Here is a 17,719-nt window from a genome sequence, read left to right on the forward strand (position 1 = left end):
TTTACTGTGTTCTAAACTCTTTTTAAACCCTCAGGTGCTTCCCCTCACAATCATTCTTTTATCTTACTTTCCATTGTAGAAGCTGGTTTATTTTTATCCTTTTAATCCTTTATGGCACATTTTCTAATAACAAAACAAATGTTGAAAATCTTTTACAGTATTTTTTTTATTATGCTGAGATTTGCACTGGGGGGGGGGGGTGTATTCTGATTCAATCGGGCCCCCGTGTGTTTAAACCGGGGGACCGATTGTTTGCGACTGCACATATGCATAGGTTTTATGTGCATGTGCAGCTACAGAAGTCCGGGCGGGGGGTGTAGAGCGGCGGGCAGGCAATATGTATATGAAAACGGCCAGCATTTCATCGGCATTCCCATGAGAACGCTGGGTATTCCCTTGAGAACGCTGGGCGTTCCCATGCAAATTGCCCAGTGGCACAGGTTTGGGAGGCAGGTGTTGGCTGTCTGCCCTGTCCTCGCACAGGGCACCTTCAGGTCTGAGACACCCAAGATCTGCGAGCGCTGAAGAAATCATTTGATGGTCGCTGACCATCAAATGATTTTTCCCCCACACCCAAGGCTTTGCCAATGGCTGATTATGCAAATCACCATTTGCATGCCTGCAGGGGTTTAGGGGGAGCGGGGGCATAAAAGGAGGAAAATTATGCTGTGCTACTGTACCAGTCAAGTTGCATGGCTGTACCAGTTTAACCATATGGGGCTGGATGTAATGTGGGTGTGCAGCAGCCATGAGATTTTTTAAAGAGGCAGTAAAACCATGTCTTGTAAGCAGGGAAGGATCGGGTTTGAAAACTAGTCCGGGAAATTTGTTGAAGCAGCACTAAAGGGGGTGGGGTCTGTGAGGGGTATCAATGGGAGCACGAGCCATCCTCATAGAGCCTGATTATATACAGTTGTTGCCTTCCTTGCTTCATTTGCTGCAGTTGTGTGTCTGCAACTTTAGTCTAATCTGCTACATAGCAGGTTTGCTGTGGGAAAAATGAGCTGCCCGGGCCCTTCCAGAGGCTGGGGCCCAGGACAGCTGTACCCACAGCACCCCCCTGTCAGTGGCCCTGCTGGTGTATATCTGTGCATCAAGGACTGATTCTCCCCTGTCAGTGTATACAGACGCTGTAATCATTCTTTGTTCCTCTTTAGATGCCACCGTCAGTTGCACCCTAGCAACTTTCACCATTTCTATGCTACTGTAGGTGCAGATCATCCATATGAGTATAGCCTCCAATGTGAATGATTCAGCAGCTCTATAAGCAACACACCCATACTTCATTACATCTACATCAGATTAGCCCACCATATGCATGTGCTGAGTAATTTCTAATACACTACTGCGTGCGTGCATCTTATTATATATACCTGTACCTGTACAAACACCGTCAGGATGTGTCTACAACTCAGATGAAAAACATCACTCCACTGCGTCCAACATCAACAGTGGTCAGACTCAGAATCAGGCTTATAAGGCGTATACTATGCTATAGTGGTTCTGCTGTATCAACTCAACTGCATACAACATCGCCCCTGGTCAAATCAGGCCCATAGTGCTATATACTGACCTACAGTGGTGCTTGTACACCTCTCCGCTGTGCCCATATTCGCCACTGGTAAAACTCAGAATCAGGCTCAAAGTGTTGTATATTATGCCATAGTAGTGCTTGCTATATAACTCCACTCTACTGTGTCCAATATCACCCCTGCTTCTGACTCAGGCCTATAATGTGGTGTACGGGCCTGATTCAGCATGGATCACAAAAACAAAATCTTTCTCTAAAGGCCAAAACCACAGGTGGTGCAAATGTAACACATGCAAAGAGACCATACACCTTCACTACTTCCAACTGTCGCAGCACCACCTGCTGACTATACACCTGCACTACTTCCAACTGTCACAGCACCACCTGTAAGCAAATGTAACTAAAGTATAAACAAATGCATCACTCAAAGACATTGCTCACAGAAAAGCAGCACATACCTGCCTGACTAAAACATCCCCATCTCACTGAAACATCCCCACCTCACTGACACCAACACATGCCCGTCTCACTGATAGTGGCACATCACTTCCTCAATACAGCAGCACACCCCCGCTTCATTGACAGCAGCTGCAACCCAGGCCTGGCGCCTGCCATTATGCCTAGGCTGCGCAAGCAGGGAGCTTCCCTAGTTATTTGAGTGCTTTGTTGTTTAGCATAGTATTTGCATGATACCAATGCGATCTCGAAATATTGAGAGGGGACAATTATCTGTACTGTTAAGATGTGTACACACTGCTAGTTTTTACAGCTAATTTTTGCCCTTCTGAGCTACAGTATATTGTTTAAAGCAGTGTGGAGTCAAACCCATGGCCCTCCAGCTGTTGTGCAACTACACATCCCAGCATGCTACAGTTTTAGCAATCCATTATATAAAATCTGTGGCAGAGCATGCTGGGACGTGTAGTTCCACAACAGCTGGAGGGCCATGAGTTTGACACCACTGATTTAAAATATCATCCAGTGTGTATGCTATGAACCCTCACGTTGTCAAATTCTCAACTACCGTCCCCCTCCCGTCCCTGTGCCCATCTGTGTATGTATCTCAATATGACATGTTATCAAAAACTGCACACTCAGAGAAGGGACCCGGTGACGTCAATGATATTGTTTAAGATATTCAGCCTCTCTAACACTCAATCGCATTCGGCAGCCATGATTTTAATTAAAAGTATTCTAGTGGTAGTTGTAAGAATCACTTTTTGACCAAAAATGCAGTGCTTTATTTGCTCCTTGTGTTGTCCCTATTCAGCTTCAGTAAAGGTTTCTAGGACTGATTCTCTAGAGATGCCATTTCTTAACTTTTGAGATGCAATTTTGATGTTTTTTTGATATGCCGACCAATCCGAAGTTCTAATGAAGTTTACAACTAGTAGCTGACAATGGAGGTAATTCAGATCTGATTGCTGGGCAGCGATTTCGAACATTGCATGCGTGAGAACAAACAGCAGAAAAAACCCAGCAGAAAAAGCAATCTAAATTACATAAACCTAAAAGGGGTTAATCCAAGAAGTAAATATATATATCTTCGACATACTGTAAATAAACATTCATTCCAGTAGTCGCATTTAAGGATATGTTTTTCTTAACATATCAATAAGGCTTGAGTTCTTGGGCGCAATGTTCTTTTATTCTGGTTCTGCTTTGTAAGGAAAATAACAGATGTGTCTCTGGATTGCAGTTTCCAAAAAGATTACACCATTTCAAATAAACATGTTACTATTGAATCACCAAGATGTTCGTACAGAGTATAATTATATGTTACAGTACTTCAGGTCTTATACATTTTCATCCCCATTCCCCATTACACTATAGAACACAAACTGAGATTATATATAAATATGTAGAGCATGCAAACAGTCTTTTAAAAGGTTTTGTTCTGCCAAAATCATTGTGACTTCTATGTTACAGTATTAAATCTAGTATAAGAGGACAGACATCGAATCCATATTATTTATACATATGTACAGTATTACTCATTGCCAAGGTAGCTCCGGGCCCAGATATTGCATTGGGGGAGGCTCAACAATGGGCATGTCCACAGCCCCAATTAAAAAAAAAATACATACAGGTACTAACCAAAAGGGGGTGCCATTCAGATGGGGTGGTGGTTGGGGCGAGGGACAGAAGATCATATAACAGAATCTTATTTTCATCCAGGAAGCAGATCCCTCCTCCTTGGGTGGTGCCATCTTCCAATAATATTAGGTGCACTAGAGAGAAAAAAAACTCTTTGCTTTCACTGTGTGGTTCCATCTCCTTGCAGTTATTACTGGGAAGATGGCACTACAGAGGAGAAGGAACCCACTTCCTGAGTCAAGGTATATTTCCTCCTCCGGGGAGGGGGGAAGTGAGAGGGGGACAGTCAACCTGGGCCTCTCTGGCAAGCCAAACGATAACTCTTGTACCAGCGACCGTCCAGTAGTACCTGGTACAAGCTATCCTATAATATACTTCTACCATCACTGCTTTAGCCTCTCAGTTTTATAAAGGAAGCCAATCCTATAGCAGAATACACATTACAGTTTATTCATAAACAAAAGTAAAACTAAATGTGTTCTCCAAATAGTAATCTTTTCATAACCCAAAAAGTTGCCTGAATTACTTTATTTATTTATTTTACTTTAATTATGGCTGCCTACCTTCACCTTCCCTCCCTTCCTATGGCCAGTGCACAGCACAGTAGCATATACTATACCTGCTTGGAGGGCCCTTGCTCTCTACTTGGAGACTTTGGTCACCAACATGTCATAGCAGATTAAAGAATAGGAACTGTTAACACTGTCCATGCTGTACGTTGATAACCTGGACCTGTGCATTGTAAACATACTGTATAGTAGATCAGCCTTCGCTGCATGGGATTCCTTCTCTTGATTGAGCTATTGTTTCTCATAGGAGACAGAGTAAAAAGAAGCTTCTACAAAGCCTCTCTGCTGACATATTGGGGATACAGTGCTTACCGCCTATAGGCATAACAATGGTGTTCATAACCTTTTTGCTGTCCGTAAAAACTTTGCCCTGGCAGCTTTCTTTTCTCTTCTGCTATAAACATTTTATGCCTCCTTGCAATCTACAATGTCAGTTGTTGTCCCATAGAAGCAGATTTTGTGCCCAATGGCGTTGTGTAGATTGTCAATAGCAGCACATCTACATTTTTACTGTGTTTCTTCCAATATATTTGTGATTAAACCGATAATAAACTTACACTATGAGATAATTTAATAACCCATGGCCATACTTTATCTTCATTTATCTCTTGGTATAATGAAAAACCCTATGGTACAGTAGGATAACAAGGCAGTAAATAAGTTTTTAGATAAGTGCAGTTATCTGCCTTACGGACACAGAACACCAGATGTAGCCATGTTGACATTTACTAGCTACATAATTGCACACTAGAGTAAGCCTGAAATGTAATGAAATGACAGTGCAGTGAATGTTCAGTGTCCCCATTATCAGGGGCTGGCTGGCAACTTTTAGCCTAGGGGGCAAGTCCAGAGCACTGGCCCATAATCAGCCAAGTCACCGTCGGAAGGAATGCTTTTGCGCGCCGTAGGCGCGCCGAAAAATTAGGGGCGTGGCCTATCATAAGGGGCGTTGCCTGTACCATGATTGTATTGTGTACCTGCAGATTGCACATTTTAGCGAACCTTGTAATACCCATTACACATAAAGCCACATGCCGTAATGCCAATTACACATTATGCTGAACACCATGATGCCAGTTACACATTACGCCCAACACTGCGATGCTAATTACTCAATACACCGCACACTGTGATGCTAATTACACATTATGCTGCACACCTTGATGCCCATTACACCCCATACTGTGATGGCAATTACCCAATGCTCCCCACACCGTAATGTCCATTACGCCCCATACCATGATGCCCATTACACCGCACAATGTGATGTCCACAGTGCCAGATATGCCCCCACAGTGCAAGATATTCCGCCACAGTACCAAATACACATATGCCCCCACAGTGCCAGACACAAATGCCGCCACAGTGCCAGATATTCTGCCACAGTGCCAAATACGCATATTCCTCCACAGTGCCAGATATGCCCCCAGAGTGCCAGAGACACATATGCCCCCACAGTGCCAGAGACACATATGCCCCCACAGTGCCAGAGACACATATTCCCCCACAGTGCCAAAGACACATATGCCCCCACAGTGCCAGATATGCCCCCACAGTGCCAGAGACACATATGCCCCCACAGTGCCAGAGACACATATGCCCCCTCAGTGCCAGAGACACATATTCCCCCACAGTGCCAAAGACACATATGCCCCCACAGTGCCAGATATGCCCCCACAGTGCCAGAGACACATATGCCCCCACAGTGCCAGAGACACATATGCCCCCACAGTGCCAAATACACATATGCCCCCACAGTGCCAGACACATATGCCCCCACAGTGCCAGATACACATATGTCCCCACAGTGCCAGATACACATATGCCCCCACAGTGCCAGATACACATATGCCCCCACAGTGCCAGATATGCCCCCACAGTGCCAAATACACATATGCCCCACAGTGCCAGATACACATATGCCCCCACAGTGCCAAATACACATATGCCCCCACAGTGTCAGATACACATATGCCCCCACAGTGCCAAATACACATATGCCCCACTGTGCCAGATACACATATGCCCCCACAGTGCCAAATACATATATGCCCCCACAGTGCCAGATATGCCCCCCACAGTGCCAGATACACATATGCCCCCACACAGTGCCAGATATGCCCCCACACAGTGCCAGATATGCCCCCACACAGTGCCAGATATGCCCCCACACAGTGCCAGATATGCCCCCACACAGTGCCAGATATGCCCCCACACAGTGCCAGATATGCCCCCACACAGTGCCAGATATGCCCCCACACAGTGCCAGATATGCCCCCACAGTGACAGAAACACATATGCTGGGGTGAGGGAGGGGGGGGGGGGAGAGCGCTTACCCACTCGCTAGCTGCGGGCCGTGCTGCGGCTGGATCAGCTTCTCCAGCCCTCCTGCGCTGGCCGCGGCTTCCAGAACACGGCCGCGGCTACAGGAAAATGGCCGCCGGCCTCCTGCACTGAGAACATGTCCTCAGTGCAGGGGGCCGGCGGCCATTTTCCTGTAGCCGCGGCCGTGTTCTGTAAGCCGCGGCCAGTGCAGGAGGGCTGGAGAAGCTGATCCAGCCGCAGCACGGCCCTCGGCCAGTGGGTGGGTAAGCGGCCCGGGGGGCATATGGCACTCTGCCCCCCGGCCCAGCCCGCCCCTGCCCATTATGCAGGTGGAACTGAAAGGCAGAAAGTGCACTTACTGGTACTTACTACTCTATATGTAGCTATCTCTGCTCCTGTCATCCATAAACTAATAATTTAGGAAAGTTACTGTCAACCAAAGAAAGTTTGTCGGACACAGGACAATGAGTTAGACATTCAGGTTGTGGTTTATGGTTTTATGATTTATAGTTTTATATTTTTAGCTTACACATTTTTTTCTGAATAAAGCAGAGAAAAAAGTCCTAAAAATTTGTAACAGAATTTATACATTCAGTTTACCATAATCGAAATATTAAAGAGATACACTATATACCATAGATACAGCCGTTGCTAAATTCTCCTTCGAGCTGACTCCAGTTGGCAGCCGCCAGTAATGGCCAAAGACAGTTCTGGCAGTCTGAATGCATATTCTTCAGCATTATAGACCACTTCACATTCTGAGTGCTAATGCTGTTATCTGACTGAGATTGTCAATTAGCAATATGATGCCTTCACACTGCCCAGTGCTGTCTGCATTTGTTGCTGCCAAACATTCACAACAGGATAATAGGAGGCAGCCGCTACGAGGACTGGGCACCAGCTGTTACAAAGGCAGAGATACAGATAGGTAGGTCATTTTCACTCTAGAATTATATAGTTGCTGAAATCTAAATCTAAAAATTAAATAAATCACATTCCTATTCAAAGAACAAAATGTTCTGCTCACAATGGGCCAGATGTACTAAGCCTGTAACATGCCATTTAGGAGATGATTGGCTGGTTCTTTCTTTATCTCTCTCCACTTTATCAGTTTTTAAGGCTTAGTACTGTACATCCCTCTATAGTTTTTATTAATAATTAAGTGAGAATAAGATGATTTAATAATATTTATTATTAAATTAAATGTGTACTGTAGAATGGTTATGGAATTATAAGTAAGCATTATAATAATGGCATCCTTACTGCTACCTAAACCAGATGTGTTTCCCAAATGCCTGTCATTTATTATTTATTTACTTATTAACAGTTTCTTATATAGCGCACGCATATTCCGCAGCACTTTACAGAGAATATTTGAACATTCACCTCCTCAGTCCCTGCCCGAGTGGACCTTACAATCTATATTCCCTACCGCATGCACACACAGACATTCTAGGGTTAATTTGTTAGGACCAAATAACCTACCAGGATTTTTTTTAGGATTGTGGGAGGAAACCAGAGTACCTGGAGGAAACCCACGCAAGTACAGGGAGAATATATAAACAGCGTACAGTTAGGGCCATGGTGGGAATCGAACCCATGACCTCAGCGCTGTGAAGCAGTAATGCTAACCATTACACCATCCGTACTGCCCCTGACATGCCTGTATTCTAATGCATGGCACTCCGTATTGTAATGCATGGCGTTGTGTAAGTACAGTACCTTACACAACGGTCTTACTGTGTATAAAGTTATATGCATAGACTTATACGGTATGTATGTCTCTATGCAGATGTACTATATGCCAAAATCGGTACTTGTTTCCTAGCACGGCACCCCCAATTTTGATCGTAGTACATCTTATACAATCGCATCGCATGCAATATAGCGGCATGCGATGCGCCCGCGAGGGGCGGCAGTACGCATCCTCCAACCTTTTCATAACCCCACTATACATGTCAGCGTGGAGTTGATTTTAGATAGTGTGGCGAGCGCAGCGAACCACCGAGCCTGAAGCGTGGCGATGGGAAACGGATTACTTTACATGTGGGGCTCGTTGCGCATGCCACGCTTCCGGCTAGTATTCCGAGTCCTCTCGCCATGCTTCGGGCTCGGTGGCTCGCTGCGCTCGCCACACTATCTACAATCAACTCCACGCCGACATGGATAGTGGGGTTATGAAAAGGTCGGAGGACGCGTACCGCCGCCGCTCGCCATGCTTTGGGTTGGCATTGATAGTGGGGGTGGCGTTTACAATGGGGGTACATTAACATTGTAAGCACCCATCAGGGAGCTTGTACAACTAAAAATCGCATCGCATGCCATTTGCTGGCATGCAATCTATGCGATATTTCATTGTACAAGCACTCCTGTTCATTTAACGGGAATATCGCATCGCACGCATCGCACACCACTAAGGCCCTTATTCTAATCTGTGCGGTACGGCCCGCGTGCGGCCGTACCGCCGATGTTTTCACTCTGCACATGCGCAGAGGTCACTCTGCGCATGTGCAGGCGAATTCGCCGCACACAAAAATTATACGCCGCAAAGGGGGCGTATAGGGGCGTGAGGGGCTTGATAGCCTCATTTACCTATGTATACGCCCCGCGTTTCATGGGCGTTCCCATGCAAACGCGGGGCGTATGCATGGTAATGAGGCTATGACGCCAGTGATGGGGGCGGAAAGCTGACATCGCCGGATGTCAGCTCTCCGCCCAAATACAAGCTTTCACACGGACGATTGTCCGTGTGGTCTAAGCTTGCGTGAGCGGGGGGAGCGTGCGGCCCTGCCTTCGATGGTCGTCGACCATCGAATGCAGGGGGCAGCTCCCACCATGGTGGAGGCGTACGCCCCACCATTTTCATGCGGATCGCCAGCCGTCCGCGTACGGACGGCCGTGGCGATCCGTCATGTAGGCGGGGATTGGTTTGTGCGGCCGGAGCAACGTATGCGGCTCCGGCCGCACACATCAGAATAAGGGCCTAAGTACGGTATGTGATGGGCGCCGTTCTAGGAAACAAGTACCCCAAAATCTTTATAGGGGCAGTACTACTACAGATACATACAGTACTAGGTTATGTAGTTGTTTCAATAAGTTCAGAGCTGCCTACTCCAGTATATTTCCTTTTAACACAAGAAGTAATGAATAATAATGTGGCATAATGGATGGCATTTGTTCCTAATACAATACCACTTTTCAACATTGGAAGTTGCAGATCACTTACTTTTTAAGATTCTACACTATTCCTACATGCATATTAATAAATTTAATTCTAATTACTTAACTGTTCTACAATTGTACAAAATGTACTTTCAGATGGCTTTTATAGACTACACAATTTCATGTTACTCAGATATGTACAATAATTGTGGCTAAGTAGGTTATTCAGACCTGATCTCTTGGCTGCGAATTTGCGAGTCGGACGACTATAGAATGATTTCACATGCATACGGATGCATCCAGCGATAAAATCCAGCATCTTTTTTTAATCGCGAGCCATTCGCAAGTTGATTGACAGGAAACCAGAGTTTGTGGGTGGCAACTGGCCGTTTACTGGGAGTGTCAGGAAATGCTGGTGTGTGCAGGCATTTTCGGGGAGTGCGTGTGACGTCAGCATTGGCCCCAATCAGCCTGTTTATATTGCGGAGACAACACTTGCTGGAAAAAATCATTAGAAGGTGAGTGAGTTGCGAATGGATTTGCAGCTAGCAGCTGATCTGCAATATGTTTGCAGGCCTTTCGTAGCCTTTGCTCTGGCGGGGGGGAGCAATTAGGATTCAATAACCCTCTAAGTTCATGCAAAACTCTAAGGCCAGTATTCAATGCTAAATTAGGCTATGTGCAGCGAATCCTGATTAGGATTCGCTGCACATTCACAGGGTTCCGGAGGGCTGGAGCATTCGCTGCCAGCCCTCCCTCTCACCCTATTTAATTCCGCAGGTGCTCGCTGCCCCTGACGGCAATTTTTATTAGCCACAGGGAGCTGGGAGATGGCGACAGGCAGGGAGATAGAAGCCTCCCTGCCTGTTCCCGAATGTGTGGAGGGGGGGAGGGTTCCCAGGGACACAGGCAGCAGAAGCTGCCCCCCGGGAGAGCTGGCAGGGGACGGTGGTAGGGAGCCGCTGCACTGGTCCTACTCATGCATATGTAATGAGCGGAACCAGTGTGAAGTGAATATTTAATGAGCAGCTTACGGATTTCATATTTTTTTACAACAAAAGAAAAAAAAAACCTTTATTTTAAAAGATCACTTTCCAGTTCACCTTAAAAAGATGTTGAATGCAAAACGGTGAATCGGCAAAAATCATGCTGAATACACTCTCTGTGAATCCCAGTGAAAACCCCATTGAAATACACCAGCGAATTGCAGCGAGCATGAAACGGAGAACTGGCCGGCATTCACTGTTCGCTTTTGGTGAACAGTGAACATTGAATTGGGTGAATCAGATTTTCAGTGAAAGAGATTCACCGCAAGGAGTGAAAACAGCCCGATTCAACGAAAAAAAAATGGTGAATCGGGAGCACTGAATACTGCCCTAAAACAGGCTACACACTTGGTGATATATTGGCCATTCAAGCAGCCAATGGGGGCGATTCTCTAAGACAGAAATGTGGTAAAAACCCCGTTATCTGGGTTTTTACCGCATTTCTGTATGCTCTAACCCCCCTCCGCAGCGCTGCGGAGGGAATCGCCAGCAAAAGCTTGCAATTCCCTGCAGAAGCCAATGGGCTTCTTACCGCAGCGCTGTTTGAGGGATCCATCACGGATCCCTCCAAGCATGCCCTGCGGCCGGCGCGTCACTCTGCGAGTGCGCAGATGGACTCCCGGGTCACACACCTGGAAGTTTAGTGCCGGTGCCGCATCCCAGGGGACAGCAAGAGCTGTCCCTTGCATTAATAACGGCATATGTTAGAACATATGCTGTTATTAATACTGCGGTGGCCGGCGAAGGGGGGGCGAACAGGGCTGCGGATGTTACAACATCCCGCCCAGCATATGGTGAGGTGGTCAGCAGGTGTGTACTGTATATCCAATATATTTGTAAAAGATTTTGTTCACAGACATACTGTATTATGTCAGCTGTACAGCACAGCTAGTAACCTGTGATATCGCAAGATATAGCTGTGTGTACGGCAGTCAGTGGATGGTCGATTTGCTGTAATGGATGATGTCACAGTTGGGCTATCAAATTAAAATGCCTAGCCACCTATGTGTGTTAAGTCCAACCAACACATAGAGCGGCCGATCAGTAAGTGTATACACAAGATGCTCTGTCTGCCAACATTTCTATCTGGTGTGTATTCAACCTAACAATATGAATATTAGACTGAATTGATGGAATTTGGAAACTTCTATTATAAGATCTCATGTAACATACAGTGACTTGTGTTATTAAGAAAGACAACATACTTGTTGGTCAGTATTATCCTGCGTGCATATTCTGTGTTTCCTAGCCAAATATTTACTGATTTGAAAAATCTTTTTTCCACCAACTGCTTTAGAAATGTAGGTGATCATTATTTAACATACACAGTATTGACACTGGCATTTAGCTTTCTCCCTTGGAATGGAATGACCTGCAATACAGAGTTTTTAAAATGTCAGCAAGAGACCAGAATATCAATAACCTTATTAAGGAACATTGTATTGTAGCAACCAAACGGTAATTTGGTACTAGTCCTTTTGTAATGGTTTACTTTGCATGTTCGGCATTCAGTAACATGTTACTTATTCATGTCATTTTGCCTGAAGTAGGAGATGACGTATTATTTTGCTTAATTTATAAGTCATGGAGCAGAACCAATAAAATGAAAGAGAAAAAAAGAGCATTATGGACTGGATTTAGGGGGTTATTCAGACCTGATTACACAGCAGTGAATTCACAGCACAAGCTATTATCAAAGATATGAATAAGGTTCATAGATCGCATGCACAAGACCATCCTACAGTAAAATCCTTATTTTTTTCATTGGTGGCCATTCACGAGGTGATTGACAGGAAGCAAATATGGGTATATCCAGCTGTTTTCTGGGGGTGTCAGGAAAAACGCAGATGTGTCCAGATGGTTTCAAGGAGGGTCTGTGACATCATCTCCAGCCTCTGTCCTCGAGTTATATATATATATACCCTGAGAACGAGCTAAGGGCTTGAAACACTGGTGTCGGTCACCACAATAAAGCTTTGAACCTTCACGCAGTCTCCGAGTGACGCCTTATTGCCATTCTACTACATTGGGTCTTTGAACCTGGGAAGGCACCGGAGCAAGTACAGTTTATACATTGGTGGAGTGCCGGATTTCTTCCTTGGCTATATATATATATATATATATATATATATATAAACGACTTCTATGGGCGGCACTCACTGCATCAAAAAGACTCGAACACAAGGAGTAGTTGAAGAATCTACGTTTCGGAGCTTTATTACCGCCCCGTCATCAGGATATCCAGGTATCCTGATGACGGGGCGGTAATAAAGCTCCGAAACGTAGATTCTTCAACTACTCCTTGTGTTCGAGTCTTTTTGATGCAGTGAGTGCCGCCCATAGAAGTCGTTTACATTTGGAATCCTGATTGGGAAACCAGGGAAGGCACCACTCAAGTTGAATATCGCTGAGGTGTGCTGGCCAATACTGTGACTGTATATATATATATATATATATATATATATATATATATATATATATATTAAAAATTTTTTTAAAGATTATTATTAGTACAACAACATTTTTTAATATAAAGGATTGAATTTACTGGAATGAACAGGTAACCATTACAGTAATACGATGTAGCTGCATCTTGCTTGAAAAGTATTTGTTTATACATCTGATGTATAGTTGAACTGTTCATTCATTAATTGTTCATTCAAACACACAGATTGTTATTCTAGAGGTATAGATAATGGCCAACAAATAAGAAATACAAATAATACTAGATTATTATTAGATGCACAACTCAGAGTTGAGTCATCCCAGATGAGTCATTCCATTAGCTGCAATAATATCATAACATATGGCACAACAACATTTTCAAACTTAAATGCATACTTCAAAACATAAAGCAGTGTGAGATGAACAGAATCCCTTTTTAACAAATGCATAAAGTGTGTGTTAATGAAATAAAGAGGATTCACATAATTTCAGAATATCTATAATTGGAAATATGCTATTAGAACACATAAAGAACAATGTGGTCAAAATGGTATAGCCTACAAGTTGCAGGCACAGGTGAAATTACAGTGATTTATCTGCAAGATTTAAAGCGGCAATAATTTGCAAGGCAAAAATAGGTTGGTTTTACATTGTTGCCGTGTTAAAATTAGCGGTAGATTTGTCTAAATCACACTGGTGCCTCCAACTGACATTTGGATCGTTATGTCTGTGACTCGCTAGCTCCCAGTACCCTGATCTGGTTAGCAACTGTATAAGTAAGTGATTAATTGAAACATTTTAGACTAATAGGTGCAATTTTCTGGCTTATGATATTGCTTCCTATAGTGAGTACCATTATTAGGCATTGCCATGGCAAATTGAAGAGATACAGTAGCTATGCACAAAAGAGGCAATTTAATTTGTAGAATTATTGGGTCGCGATGTCCCATCACGTAACATTGCATCAGTGTCACATCATATAATGCTTGACCATAAAATGCACTGTTTATTCATACCCTAAATGCTGGGCAGGAACTTTCAATAGTCAAATAGGCTTGGTCTGAAAATGATCAAGGCAGAGGAGGTGTGGCCAGTACTGTGCAGGTTTGACCAAGAACATTTGGCCATATACCCCCTTTTACTGCCAGCACTAATAACCCTAAATGAGTAAAAATTGCATCATTTTGTGAGAATAATAGAGATATAATTTTAGTGCTTATAACATACTGTATGGCCGACTGTGTGGCCCGCTGGTGGCTGGTGATCATTATGCTGTCATCATGGTGGGCCTATTTTTATATGGATGCTCAAAACTAAAACCCCTTCCACCCCATTGTGAATCTGTCCCTGCCTAAATTTGCACTACTACTTTGCTTTAAAATGTATAATAATAATAATAATAATATCAACAGCATTATTTATTAACCTATGTTGGTAACAAATCTTTAATATAGTACTAGATTCTCGTAAGACCAAAAATAGGGTGTATATATAACAAAATGTGGTTAAGATGTAGGGTTTTATTTCACATATGGGGCCTGATTCTGTTTGACTCACTAAAAAGCATAAATTCACTACTTAGCAAACCATGAAATGCTGCCCGCTAACCGCCGCCGTGTGAATAGATGTTTAGCATAAACATCCATTCACAGGGGAGCCTATGGGGAAAAAATCATTGGATGGTCACCAACCATACAATAATGTTTCCCCTGTTCACATACATCACCTATATTTGCGGTGTCTGGGTCCGAGAATGGGGTGGGCGTCTAATGTCCTGTGAAATCAGCCACCCGCCCCTGGCAGGCAGCTGCCCACCTGCATTCACATTGGGACACCCAGTGCTTTCCTGGGCTCACCCACTATTTTTGTGGGCACACCAAGGAAATACTGGCCCCACATGACAGCACCCCGTCCCGCCTCCATCCGCCCCCTTCCTGTACGAACACCTCATCATCTGCACAGCTGTCCTACACATGCAAATATATGCACAGAGGCAAAACATCAGTCCCCGGTGCGAATACCCGGGGGATTGATCAAACTAGAATCAGGCCCATGATTCCTCTGACATAACAATACCCCCGTGGACGAGAAAGTGGAATTATTGTTACCAACATGGCAGGCAAGCTAATACCAAACGCTTAAATTGACTCTGTTCAGGCACATAGCAGGCAATGTCTGCTTTCTCTAATCCCACTTTTCCAGAGAACCCAACAGTAACTCAGGTTATTGCGGCATTGGAAAAAGTCATATATAAGAAAACATATTAATGAACAGAAATAGTTAAGTAAAAAACACTTAAAGGTGAATTATTTGGCTTAGCAATAAATGACTTTTGATATATTTTAGATTACCTTTTAAATGTAGATTTAATTGTGTTTTAATAGAGTGGTTTAGCAGCACTTGATGTTTTGCAAATGTTTAAGAAGGTTGACTGAACCCAAATATGAAAAGCTATTATCAACCAAAAAGAAAATATTAACAATTCTACAATTGATTAATAAAAAGGCAATGATTGTTTGCTTTTATGTATATGTTAATGTGACAGCTGTTTAAAGGGTAATTATGCCTATTATTTATGTACCAGTATTCTAGAAATACAATGGTTACTGAAATAAAAGGCATAAGATTGTAATTTTCATGGGTAAATAATTTCTTGCATGCATTAATAAAAACTGGCAAGCATTGGTCCTTTTAAATTATGTTAGACTTGTATGGGGTTTGACATTGACAAGATAATAAGGTATTGGACACACATATGAATGTAGCCAATTCTATTTTCTGGTAAATGTGTGAAATTTTGTTTCAAAACATTATGCAGGCTTTATCTAAATAAAATGTGTTTTCTTTTAATGCCAGAATGAATAAGCTCAGGTAATTAATATTGTTTATAATACTTAGTTCTTGTATTGTGTTATTCTTCAACACAACGTAAATCACTCCCAGGTGCCCAGCAATACGGATTGCAGTTACAGATGAGCATGGCCCTCTGCATGCTCACCCAGCCCCTGTGATGCCACTGTATGCACCGGGCCCCATACGGCTCTAAACACAGCTTACTAGATAGCTGCACAGCTTGTCCAATCATCATAGTTTTGAAAAGTTATAAGTAGAAATTAGAGGTAAAAAGGATTTGCACAAACTGATACATTTTACATTAAAATTGTTTATACAAAGTATGTACATTGAATAGCTCTGAGTTTGTGTAGCTTAATTTTGAAGTCGGTGTGACTTTCCATGGCTAAAATACTCTATTAATATAGCCACTTTCCACACTTCTAGATACCCAATTAAAAAATTCTAGACTCTCGAACAACAGTATAGGCGAAACTGGAAAGTTGGAAATGTTGGACCCAGTTCCAAATGTAATAATTTTTAAAGAAACAAATTGTGCGCACCATAGGCTCATGCATAATGGAAGGGGAGCAGCCTCACTGCAAGGGGCAGGAATGGAGGCCGGCATCTGGGAATGTGGCCAGTGCAGCCTCCAGCAAGAGCAGCGGTCGGGAAGGCATGCTTTGATGCATGCTGAAAAAGGGTGTATAATGCCAATAGTGCCGTAGTTAGACATTTTGGTGCCCCACCCCCTCCACACACACACACACACCGTAAAAACAGGGATAGTGCATAGCATGGGGAAGGGGCGAGGCCACATAATAGTACCAATTTGCATTACACCTATATTCAAATTACATCACACAGTAGTGCCACTTATACACATTGTGCCAGATAGAGTTCCTTAGACACACTGCGCCAGGTAGAGTCTCTTAGGTACACTGCACCAAGTAGATAGGATGGTATGGTCTTTATTGATTGGGGCTGTATTTTTCATTTTGTGGGGAGAATTTAATTTTTTGGGGGGCATACATAAATTATGACGCTTGTTGCACCTAAATACACAAAACCCTTGCAAAGTCCTGTTTAGTGTGTTCATACAAGTTGGCAGGCTACCAATCTGCCAACTTTTTCACTGATTTCTGCTAGCCACCTCAGATGGCTATGAGCATAAATGCCATGCCAGAACAGTTGAACAATTGAATAACTTGTCCTTGTTTTGTGTGTGCCCATATGTTAATACCACCCAAAAAAAAATTGAATTCCCTATCCTATGAATTAAAATATTTGTATGTACTGTGAATACAATACAGTAAATGTGATAAAGTGTGTTTGGATTTGAATAAAAAATGGCCTTATATAATGAACTTTTCGTGTTATTACAGGTGCCCTACGCAGAATTAGGTGGGAAGACGCTGGTGATGACTGTTTATGATTTCGATCGCTTCTCTAAGCATGACATCATTGGGGAGGTAAAGGTTTTTATGAACAAAATAGATTTTGGTCATGTGACGGAAGAATGGCGTGACCTACTTAGCGCTGAAAAAGAAGAGGTAAGAAAACAAGTTTTACTATATCACATTCTTTTGCCAACATATGTTTACTTTTATTGTGTCTTGAAAAAACCTATAGGAGGTTCTTATTATTATAATTTATTTATACAGCGCATAAACAAGTTCATAAACAAATAAACAAAGCAAGACACTGTGACT

At 43.3% G+C, this 17,719-nt stretch overlaps 1 protein-coding gene across 6 annotated transcripts in view; it reads left to right on the forward strand.

Moving 5' to 3' along the window:
• Positions 1–17,719, forward strand: part of SYT1 (synaptotagmin 1) — a 642,856-nt gene that overhangs the window by 507,201 nt on the left and 117,936 nt on the right. For all 6 annotated transcript variants that reach the window (XM_083182614.1, XM_083182615.1, XM_083182619.1 and 3 more), the window contains one exon: positions 17,393–17,560. In XM_083182614.1, coding sequence (XP_083038740.1) covers positions 17,393–17,560 — 168 coding nt within the window. The remainder of the gene's footprint in view (positions 1–17,392; positions 17,561–17,719) is intronic.

Source organism: Crinia signifera, chromosome 4, assembly GCF_055691185.1.
Source record: "Crinia signifera chromosome 4, ASM5569118v1, whole genome shotgun sequence".
Lineage (NCBI taxonomy): Eukaryota > Metazoa > Chordata > Amphibia > Anura > Myobatrachidae > Crinia > Crinia signifera.